This window comes from Ailuropoda melanoleuca, chromosome 17 (assembly GCF_002007445.2).
Source record: "Ailuropoda melanoleuca isolate Jingjing chromosome 17, ASM200744v2, whole genome shotgun sequence".
In the NCBI taxonomy this organism is placed as follows: domain Eukaryota; kingdom Metazoa; phylum Chordata; class Mammalia; order Carnivora; family Ursidae; genus Ailuropoda; species Ailuropoda melanoleuca.
The window spans coordinates 11,247,663-11,258,003 of record NC_048234.1 but is presented as its reverse complement, the minus strand read 5'-3'; the positions used below and the strand labels follow the sequence as shown (position 1 = coordinate 11,258,003).

The window sequence follows — 10,341 nt, the reverse complement described above, 5'->3', positions numbered from 1 at the left end:
CCTGCTTCTTCCTCTCCCACTCCCTGCTTGTGTTCCCTCTCTCGCTGGCTGTCTCTATCTCTGTCAAATAAATAAATAAAATCTTTAAAAAAAAAATATGCAGGAAACCATGGTGCAAGTGAAATGATGAATGTCATCTGACAATTGGACCGTGCTGGGGCGGGTGTTAGGGAATGGTGGGGACTGTGGTAAACTGGAGAGCCCATGCCCTTCCAGTGGTGGGGGTACTGCTCCGTTCCAACCCATTATTGCTATGTGTCCGTGCAGGTCTGAGGCTGACAGATCTTCTGGTTTTCTGGAAGAAACCAGAAATCGGAATTTTTATGAGGTATCTCCCTATTTTTAACATAGGCAATAATTCCAAGCTTTAAAAAAAGCTCTTGTGAGTCATCCCCCCTACTGCTGCTAAGTCTAAATTGGTACAATCTCTAAGGACCGAGTTTTGAGATTAATGATAAAATTGTAAGTGCGATATCCTGGAACGTGGCGCTTAGACTTCTGGATAGTCAACCAGCAGATACACTTGCAACGTGCACAATGAGATGTTCAAGGTAATTTATTTTAGGATTGTTTCCCATGGCAAAAAGTCTGAATGCATCTAAATATTCCCCGATAGGGTGCTGCTTAAAGAGATTATATTGGTAAAGGGACACTATGTAGCCGTAAGATATGACACAGCAAAAGCCCAAGTGACAAAAGACCAAAATAGGTAAATTGGAATTCATCGCCATTCAAAAACTTTCAAATTTTAAAAACTTCTGTGCTTCAAATGATACCATCAAGAAAGTGAAAAGACGGGGCGCCTGGGTGGCACAGCGGTTAAGCGTCTGCCTTCGGCTCAGGGCGTGATCTCCGGGTCCTGGGATCGGGCCCGTGTCAGGCTTCCTGCTTGGTGGGGGGGGTCTGCTTCTCCCTCTGTCCCTCCACCTGCTCCTGTGTTTCCTCTCTAAGTAAATAAATAGAATCTTTAAAAAAAAAAAGAAAAAAAGGAAAGTAACAAGTATTGGTGACAGTGAGGATGTGGAGAAATTGAAACCCTCAAATATTGCTGGTCAGACCGTTTAATTAATGCAGCTGCTGGGGAAAAGTGTGGCAGTTACCCCCAAAAATTAAACTTAAAAGTTTACCGTATTTGGGGTGCCTAGGTGGCGCAGTCATTAAGCGTCTGCTTTCGGCTCAGGGCGTGATCCCAGCGTTCTGGGATCGAGCCCCACATCAGGCTCCTCTGCTAGGAGCCTGCTTCTTCCTCTCCCACTCACCCTGCTGTGGTTCCCTCTCTCGCTGGCTGTCTTTCTGTCAAATAAATAAATAAAATCTTAAAAAAAAAAAAGTTTACCGTATGACCCAGCAAGGTCGCTCTAAGGTTTAGATCCAAGAGAAATGAAAACATGTCCACACAAAAACTTGTGCGTGAATGTTCACACCATCATCACTGATAATCGCCAAAACGCAGGAGTAACCCAAATCTCCCCCCACTGATGAATGAACCAAGTGTGGTCTATCCATACGATGGAATGCTTTTGGTCTTAGAGAGGAATGAAGTTCTGATGCATGCAAAAGGATGAACCTTGGAGACATGCTAAGTGAAAGAAATCAGGCAGAAAAGGTCATATACTGTAAGATTCCATTTGTAAGGAATGTCCAGAATGGGCAAATCCAGAGACAGAAAGTAGATTAGCGGTTGCCAGGGGCTGGTGAGGGGAAATGAGGAGTGACTACTAATGGGGCTCTTCTTGGGGTGAAGAAAATGTTCCAAAATTAGGCTGTGCTTGCACAACTCTTATGGACATACTAAAAACCACTAAATTGTACACTTTGAAGTTTTGCGTGAATTTTATCTCAAACAAGCTTTTGTAAAACAATGAGGGTCCTCTCTGGTTATTGAGACTTACCGATCTTCAAGGAAAGTGTACATAATTTGCTACCTTGTAATATTTTAAGGAGGCTTTGGACAAGAACGCGTATTTATATTTGCTTGTGTTCACTTTGTAGAGACAAAGCAACCCCCTAGAGTTAGGACCAAGATTTTTCACTTAAACCTTCTTATAGTGAGTTTTGAGCCAAATGAAACGATTTTCTGAGATTTTATTTATTTGACAGAGCGACCGAGCACAAGAGGGAGGGGAGGGGCAAAGAGAGAGGGAGAAACAGACACCCTGCCAAGCAGGGAGCCCGATGCGGGGTCAGATCCCAGGATCCTGGGATCATGACCTGAGCTCAAGGCAGCTGCTTAACTGACCGAGCCACCCAGGCGTCCCTGAAATGACTTTTTCCTAAAGAAATGGTCAATTGTATCAGCAGCAGCAGAGCTCAGTAATGGCAAGGACTGGAGAATGTCCATTGGATCTGACTACAGTTAGGTAATTGATGACTTTTCCAAGACAGAGTCAGGGCCGAGTGGGGGTAGAGGCAAAGCCCCTCATAGTGGATTGAAAAGTAGATGAGAATCAGTTTTCGTCAGAGAATGTTGGATAGCTTGTAACTTGTATAACCAGCCTAGCTGAACTATTTATAGAGAATTAAAGTAAACATAGTTTAAGAGTCTCTTGGGAGATTTTGTTTTATTCCTGGATCAGACAGGACCATCACGCAGCTGCCTACTCCGTCCCCTGAAAAGATGTGTTTGTGTCTTGCTTTTGCAGGCTGTCTACTTACATTGAGGGTCACCGCGGGCCTTATACGGCTTGTATTTCAGAATTAGGGAAGACTGTCTAACTGTATCCCACCAAGGAAGGCCGTCAGAGAAATACTTTCAGGCCTCAGTGACAGAAAAAGTTCATTTTCCCCAAGTATGGTTTATTGATTAATATTCAATGCAAATCATGTAACACATAATTTGGCTTTTTGCTCGGCTGTGAGAAAAAATCAGAAACAAATTTATGGTTCAGCCTTAACTGAGGAGACCCATATGATCTTTATACATCTTTTTTTTTTTTTTAAGATTTTATTTATTTATTTGACAGAGAGAGAGGGAACACAAGCAGGGGGAGTGGAGAGGAAGAAGCAGGCTCCCAGCAGAGAAGCCTGACGTGGGGCTCGATCCCAGAACTCCAGGATCACTCCCTGAGCCAAAGGCAGAAGCTTAACGACTGCGCCACCCAGGCGCCCCTGATTTTTATACATCTAAATACTAGATAGCTGTTTTTCCAGAGGCTGACCTAATACTTACAAATATGTTTTTCCCTGGGTGTTTAAAACGCGGTATCTACTTTTCCATTTTAATGTATGATTCCAACAAACCTCTGAAAATATGGGAAAAAATTACCAAAAACAAACTGTCACCATTAGAAAAGAGAAGGAACTTCTGAGCAGCTGATAATTTATCTGAATTCAGCACAACGTATTAAATTTGTGAAAACTGAACTATACACTTAGGTCTTTCTGCGTGTGAAAAGTAAACAAAAACAACAGTGCGGAATAGAAACAAAATTTTTGTTTAAAACAAAATTTCTAAAAAGTGTGTTGGCTTGCTAAAATTCCTTTCTGGTCTGGATATAAGGAATAGACCCCTCGATCTGGCGCTCAGAGTCTTAAGTATTAGGTTCCATCCACTGGTTATTATTCAGGGCAAAGACCTGCAAAACCTGCGTTCCTCTGGTTCTAGGTCTCCACACCTTTGCTTACTCGTTTCCCCAGCTCCAGAGCCCTTCCTTCTCTTCTCACTTGGTGGAAACAGCCACTTTTGGAGTGCCAACTTCAAAACGCTCTTCCTTACAGCACGACCTCCAGCTCCCTGCTGAACACCTCTCCCCCCCACCCGGTTCCTACTGCCCCCCTCCCCCCGGTGTCACCGCGGCCTCCTCGGAGCTGGGCTCTTGAGGGATGGTGCTCGATAAATATTTGCTATTCGAATGAACTACCGGGCTCTGGAGAGGGGCAGAGCACCTGGATTCCAGGGCGGGCTCTGCCCTCTCTGGGCTCGGCTGACCGCCGGCTCCACGGAGGGGCAGAGGCCGGACGCCCCGCCCGCTGTCCCCCTCAGGTCTCCCCGAGCCCACTGCGCGGGAACACTGGGACAGAGCCACCAAGCGGTGGGAACACGCCAGACACCTGCAAAACCCCGGCAGAGGCCCAGGGACGCCGGAAGCTGTGCGGCAGACCAGCCACCGGAAGTCAGTAGAGGCTTCAAGCCGGACGCTCTCGAATCCCGGAGGCCCAGCGTCTCTGTGGTTGGGACGCAACGGATCAGTCTACTTGGGGTGGAGCATTACCAGAGCCGGGCTCCCGGGAACCGATCGGGAAAATGAGGGGGTGGTGCACAATTCCTCGGGCGATGGGGATTGACAGGGGAACAGGGGCCTAAAGGAGGGGCATTTCGTGAGCCGGCCGACAAGGTAACAGATCCACGCACCCAAGCCCCTCGGAACTCCCGGGACCGGCAGCAGTCAAACCCGTGGATGGCTGTGCGCAAGCACGCACGGGGGCGTTGCCTTCCATTCGCGCGGCGCCTGAGGCTGCTAGCGCGCATGCGTCGGAAGACGGCGCCGGGCCGAGAGCCTGAGAAGCGCCGAGCGCCCTTTGGGCGGCTCCCGCGGGCAAGCTGGACAGCGGCGCGCGCGCGCGCGGACGCGGGAGAAGGCGTGGCTTCCTCTGCAGGTGGTCTCGGATTGGACGCAGGAAGTCGAAGGGGTGGGAACCTCCGCAGAGACCGCCCAGCGATTGGCCAGAGGCTAGAGGGAGCGTGGTCTTGGGAGGCGGGGCGGGGGAACCGGCGGGGCAGGGAGCGCCGCTGAGGTGGTGGCGGCGGCCTTGAACAAGTGAGCGAGCGGCTCTTGGAGTACCCCTTCACTGGGGACGGGAGCCCAGGGAGGCGGGGAGCGCCGGCGACTTCCGAAGGCCCGGAGGAGGCGTCGGAGTGAAGCGCCATTCGGTGAGTGTTGACCCCGAAAAGCGGAGTGCCCCGCCCCTCCCTTTCTTCCTGGACTGCGCCTGGCGGCGCCTCCCCCACCTCCCACCCTGCGTTCCACCCCGGACCTGAGCTCTGGGTTCCAAGTCCGGGTGTGGGACGACTACTACGTGCCAGACGATCTCTTTCGCTCCCTATCCGGCCCCCATCGGCTTAGGGAACTTGGAAATTCCCTGGTCCTGCTCCCCAGCCTTACAAAGGGGAAACTGAGGCCTGGCGGGGAAGGCGGGCCCCTCCTCACCAGCGTCTCCACACAGACGCCATGGCCGAACCCCTGAAGGAGGAAGAAGGCGAGGACGGCTCTGCGGAGCCCCCCGGGCCGGTGAAAGCGGAACCCACCAACACCGCTGCCTGTGTAGCGGCCAAGAACCTGGCCCTGCTCAAAGCCCGCTCCTTCGATGTGACCTTTGACGTGGGGGACGAGTACGAGATCATCGAGACCATAGGCAACGGGGCCTATGGGGTGGTGTCCTCTGCGCGCCGCCGTCTCACCGGTGAGCTTCCCTATTGTGCACCGCTTACAGATGTGGAAGCCGGCCCCAGAGAGTGAGAAACCTGCCCCATCTCAAGCAGCCAGGAAGGAAACCTGGGATCTAAATTCTGGTTCAAGTCAACAGTGCTGGTTAGGTGCCTAATGGGTGCCAGGCTCTGCGTCGGGCACAGTTCTCTGAAACTCCATTTCTTTAGAAAAACACCTGTTTCTTTAGAAAAATGACAGTCCCAGTTAGACCAGGATGGAGATCCTGTCTTTGGTTTCTAAAAGAGAAATGTGTTCTGAAGCCAGAGACTGGTGCAAGGAATTGGTGGTGGGATGGGCGAGGTGTGAGACGGAGAGAGAGAGTGTAGGGAGGTAGAATGAGCACAGGCGTTAGAGTCGAGACCCTACCACTAATTAGCTGTGCAGCCCCCAGCAAGTCGCTGAACCAGGGTTTCGTCATCTCCAACTTTGAACCCTTAGTATCTGCCTCAGGATAGATGTGAAGGGAAAATCTGATCTGTCCATAAAGTGCTTACTACAGGGCTTGGCACGTAGTAGCCTCTTGCTCTATGGTGGCTGTTATTTAGTGTACGGTAACTGCATTCTAGAAGAGAGGTGTCGAAAGGGGCTTTTGCCAATCTGCAGCTGTTCTGAGGTACCTCATGGTATCTGCCTTTTTCCTGCTCCCCAGGCCAGCAGGTGGCCATTAAGAAGATCCCTAATGCTTTTGACGTGGTCACCAATGCCAAGCGGACCCTCAGGGAGCTGAAGATTCTCAAACACTTCAAGCACGACAACATCATCGCCATCAAGGACATCTTGAGGCCCACCGTGCCCTATGGCGAGTTCAAATCTGTGTAAGGAGCAGGGATGGGAGGGGAAGGCAGAGGTAGGACCTGACGTTTCCAAAGGGCAGCTGAACCTAATGTAAGGCAGGCTGGGAAAATTCTTGTGATTCCAGGACCATTGTCCCTTAGGGCTTTGCCGGGGACAATTGTGGTTGCTGGAGAAGAGGCAGATGTTACTGTTTTATAGAATCTTAGTATGTAGGATGGCCAGTGTAGGACATTCATACCATAACTGTACTCTTTTACTCTCATAGCACATATCCCCGGTCAGTCATAGAACACTTTCTTAAAAAAATGGGCAAGCCTTCACAGTTTTCCCCAGTCTTTCAGGCAGCCATACCAAACAGTAGCGATGGCCCCAAAATTAAATCTATCGGCCAGTCCTGTTGTAGTTCAACCCCATCTTTTCTTTGATGGGGAAACTAGATCTAAAGAGGAAAGTGATTTCACTTCACTTAAGTTCATGGAAATGGAGAAAATCTAGAATCTTCATACCATGCCATTGGCCTCTGCAGAATGCAAAGCTGAGGCCATTAACTCTCGAGCTGGGAGGGTGTAGTGAGGCTGGGGCTGGCACGTGGGCGAGGTAACCATGCCTGGCTTGTCCCCTGTAGCTATGTGGTCCTGGACCTGATGGAGAGCGACCTGCACCAGATCATCCACTCCTCCCAGCCACTCACTCTGGAGCACGCGCGTTACTTCCTATACCAGCTGCTCCGGGGCCTCAAGTACATGCACTCGGCCCAGGTCATCCACCGCGACCTCAAGCCCTCCAACCTGTTGGTGAATGAGAATTGTGAGCTCAAGATTGGTGACTTTGGCATGGCCCGTGGCCTGTGCACCTCGCCCGCTGAGCATCAGTACTTCATGACCGAGTACGTGGCCACACGCTGGTACCGTGCTCCTGAGCTCATGCTCTCGCTGCACGAGTACACGCAGGCCATCGACCTGTGGTCTGTGGGCTGCATCTTTGGTGAGATGCTGGCGCGGCGCCAGCTCTTCCCAGGCAAAAATTACGTACACCAGCTGCAGCTGATCATGATGGTGCTGGGCACCCCATCGCCGGCCGTGATCCAGGCTGTGGGGGCTGAGAGGGTGCGGGCCTACATCCAGAGCCTGCCACCACGTGAGCCTGTGCCCTGGGAGACCGTGTACCCAGGCGCCGACCGCCAGGCCCTGTCACTGCTGGGGCGCATGTTGCGTTTCGAGCCCAGCGCCCGCATTTCCGCAGCTGCTGCCCTTCGCCACCCCTTCCTGGCCAAGTACCATGACCCTGACGACGAGCCTGACTGTGCCCCGCCTTTTGATTTTGCCTTTGACCGCGAAGCCCTCACTCGGGAGCGCATTAAAGAGGCCATAGTGGCTGAGATCGAGGACTTCCATGCACGACGAGAGGGCATCCGCCAGCAGATCCGCTTCCAGCCTTCCCTGCAGCCGGTGGCCAGTGAGCCCAGCTGCCCTGATGTTGAGATGCCTAGTCCCTGGGCTCCCAGTGGGGACTGTGCCATGGAGTCGCCTCCGCCAGCACCACCGCCATGTGCCGGCCCCGCACCCGACACCATTGACCTGACCCTGCAGCCGCCCCTGCCAGCCAGTGAACCAGCCCCTCCAAAGAAGGAGGGTGCCATCTCAGACAACACCAAGGCGGCCCTCAAAGCTGCCCTGCTCAAGTCCTTGCGGAGCCGGCTCAGAGGTGCCTTGCGGAGGCAGCGACTGGCCGGGGAGTGGGGTTGCATAGGGGTACTCCCAGCTTGGACAGGCCACAAACTCTTACCTTGCTCTTGCCAACTTCTCTGCAGATGGCCCCAGCGCTCCCCTGGAAGCTCCTGAGCCTCGGAAGCCGGTCACCGCCCAGGAGCGCCAGCGGGAGAGGGAGGAGAAGCGGCGGAGGCGGCAGGAGCGAGCCAAGGAGCGGGAGAAGCGGCGGCAGGAGCGGGAGCGCAAGGAGCGGGGGACCGGGACCTCTGGGGGCCCATCCACCGATCCCCTGGCCGGGCTGGTGCTCAGTGACAACGATCGCAGCCTGCTGGAGCGCTGGACTCGCATGGCCCGGCCCCCAGCCCCCACGCCAGCCCCAGCCCCAACACCAGCCCCAGTGCCAGCCCACGCCCCCGTCCCAACGCCCAGCCCAGCGCAGCCCAGCAGCCCTCCTGCTGGCCCCCCACCACAGCCTGTAGGCTCCACCCCTGGTCCTGCACCGCAGCCCGCCTGCCCACCCCCTGGCCCTGCTCCCCACCCTGCCAGCCCTTCTCCACTCCAGACTGCCACCTCTAGCCTCCTGGCCCCCCAGTCGCTTGTGCCACCCCCTGGGCTGCCTGGCCCCAGTGCTGTAGGTGTTCTGCCTTACTTCCCATCTGGCCCACCCCCTCCAGACCCTGGAGGGGCCCCTCAGCTCTCCACCTCAGAATCACCCGACGTGAACCTGGTGACTCAGCAGCTGTCCAAGTCACAGGTGAGAGGCTATGGAGACACCTGGATCTGGACCCTGGGAAAATGGGTTTGCGAAGTCCTTGCTGTTTGGCAGGGATGGGGACAGGAGAGGCTGTGGTGTCTCTCTATTCCGTGACAACTGAGTGGCAGGTGGGGCTTTACCTCTGAACTTGTCCTCTTGCTCTTAAAAGGAGCACAATGACAATGAACAGGTTGTTGGGAGACAAAGAAGAGGCTTCCTAGGAAGTTCCTGGCCTGGAGACGGGCCCTCGACCAGCACCCAGTGATTGTCCAGGCTGGTGCTGTCACCCGCGGCTGTCCAGAGTCACTGGCATCGTTGGGACAGACTTGCAGACTTCTGTCCGCTCTTGGTAGTGTCTGGCTTATAACCTGCCATCGTCTGTTGCAGGTGGAGGACCCCTTGCCCCCCGTCTTTTCGGGCACTCCAAAGGGCAGTGGGGCCGGCTATGGTGTTGGTTTTGACCTGGAGGAGTTCCTAAACCAATCTTTTGATATGGGCGTGGCTGACGGGCCACAGGATGGGTAAGACGGCTGGACCAAGCTTCTGGAATGGGGCTGTGGGTAGGGTTTCCTGGTGCAGGAGGAGCTTGCCTGTGGGATGGGCAAGGAGCCAGCCTAGGCTAACGGTGCCTCTCCCCTCCACTCTCCCTGCTTTCCCTTCTCCCTGCAGCCAGGCGGACTCAGCCTCACTCTCGGCTTCCCTGCTTGCTGACTGGCTGGAGGGCCACGGCATGAACCCTGCCGACATTGAGTCCCTGCAGCGTGAGATCCAGATGGACTCCCCAATGCTGCTGGCTGACCTGCCGGACCTCCAGGAGCCCTGAGGCCCACAACCTGTGCCTTGCTGCCAGGGGCGGACTCAGCTACGAGACTCACGGGAACATTTCTAAGGGTTGGAGCCCTGGGCCCAGCAGTGGAAGCTCGACTTCAATTATTTGCAGGTTCATCTCAGACACACTCTGCAGCCTTAAGCAGCCACCTGAGCCACCATCAACCCATGGCAGGACCAAGAAACCTCTACTCCCTGAGCGATCCTTTTCAGTATTGTATTTTTATTATTATTATTATTATTGTAATTATTATATTAATATTATGGCGCAGTCTTTTTGCCATCAAAACGAGGCCTGTGAAATATAAGGTTCCGTTTAGTGCCTAACTCTAGGTGTCTCTTTGGAGTTGAGGGCAGGGTTGTCAGGGGAGCAGGGAGGAGCCCGGTACTCACATCTGGGGGCCAAGAAAACACATTTGAATGCACAGCAGCCAAAGCCAGTTCATTCCGGTCCTGAGGTTTATTGAGTTCTTCACTCCCCACCTGCTTCCAGCCCCACAGAGGTTGTCCTCTGCCCCACCACATGGTCAAACCTCAGCCCTGAGTGGGGGTGGGGGGAACCCCATATCTATGCCTACCTTGGTTGTAACTGTTTAGAGTGGCGTGCAATAGCTGTGGTGAAATACGGTTTTGGCATTGAGCTTTGGGGGCCTGGGACAGGTGGGAGGGGACAGCGGATTAGGACCGTGAGGTGGGGCTCGGGGTCCATGGTGCTCACCACTGGGAAATGAGTTGATGGGAGGGAGGCGGAGGATGGGAGATACTCTGAGGACGGTGGGGGAGGAGGTGCCGGGGGGTGGCAGTGGTGGCCGCGCACGGGTGGCCTGGG

At 53.9% G+C, this 10,341-nt stretch overlaps 2 protein-coding genes across 3 annotated transcripts in view; one reads left to right on the top strand and one right to left on the bottom strand.

The window, feature by feature from the left end:
- MAPK7 (mitogen-activated protein kinase 7) overlaps window positions 1-9,839 on the top strand; it is a 26,700-nt gene extending 16,861 nt beyond the window's left edge. Inside the window, exons 3-9 of one of the 2 annotated variants that reach the window (XM_034646821.1) lie at window positions 3,983-4,870; window positions 5,164-5,400; window positions 6,076-6,241; window positions 6,847-7,925; window positions 8,032-8,684; window positions 9,072-9,205; window positions 9,354-9,839. In XM_034646821.1, coding sequence (XP_034502712.1) covers window positions 5,169-5,400; window positions 6,076-6,241; window positions 6,847-7,925; window positions 8,032-8,684; window positions 9,072-9,205; window positions 9,354-9,507 — 2,418 coding nt within the window. In that variant the 5' untranslated portion in view covers window positions 3,983-4,870; window positions 5,164-5,168 and the 3' untranslated portion in view covers window positions 9,508-9,839. Of the gene's footprint in view, window positions 1-3,982; window positions 4,871-5,163; window positions 5,401-6,075; window positions 6,242-6,846; window positions 7,926-8,031; window positions 8,685-9,071; window positions 9,206-9,353 lie in introns of those variants that run through there. The other variant, XM_034646822.1, reaches the window with a different exon arrangement.
- The window catches only part of MFAP4 (microfibril associated protein 4), a 2,635-nt gene continuing 2,122 nt past the window's right edge, over window positions 9,829-10,341 (bottom strand). Inside the window, exon 6 of the mRNA XM_034647287.1 lies at window positions 9,829-9,907. Within this exon, the coding sequence (XP_034503178.1) occupies window positions 9,829-9,907 (79 nt within the window). The remainder of the gene's footprint in view (window positions 9,908-10,341) is intronic.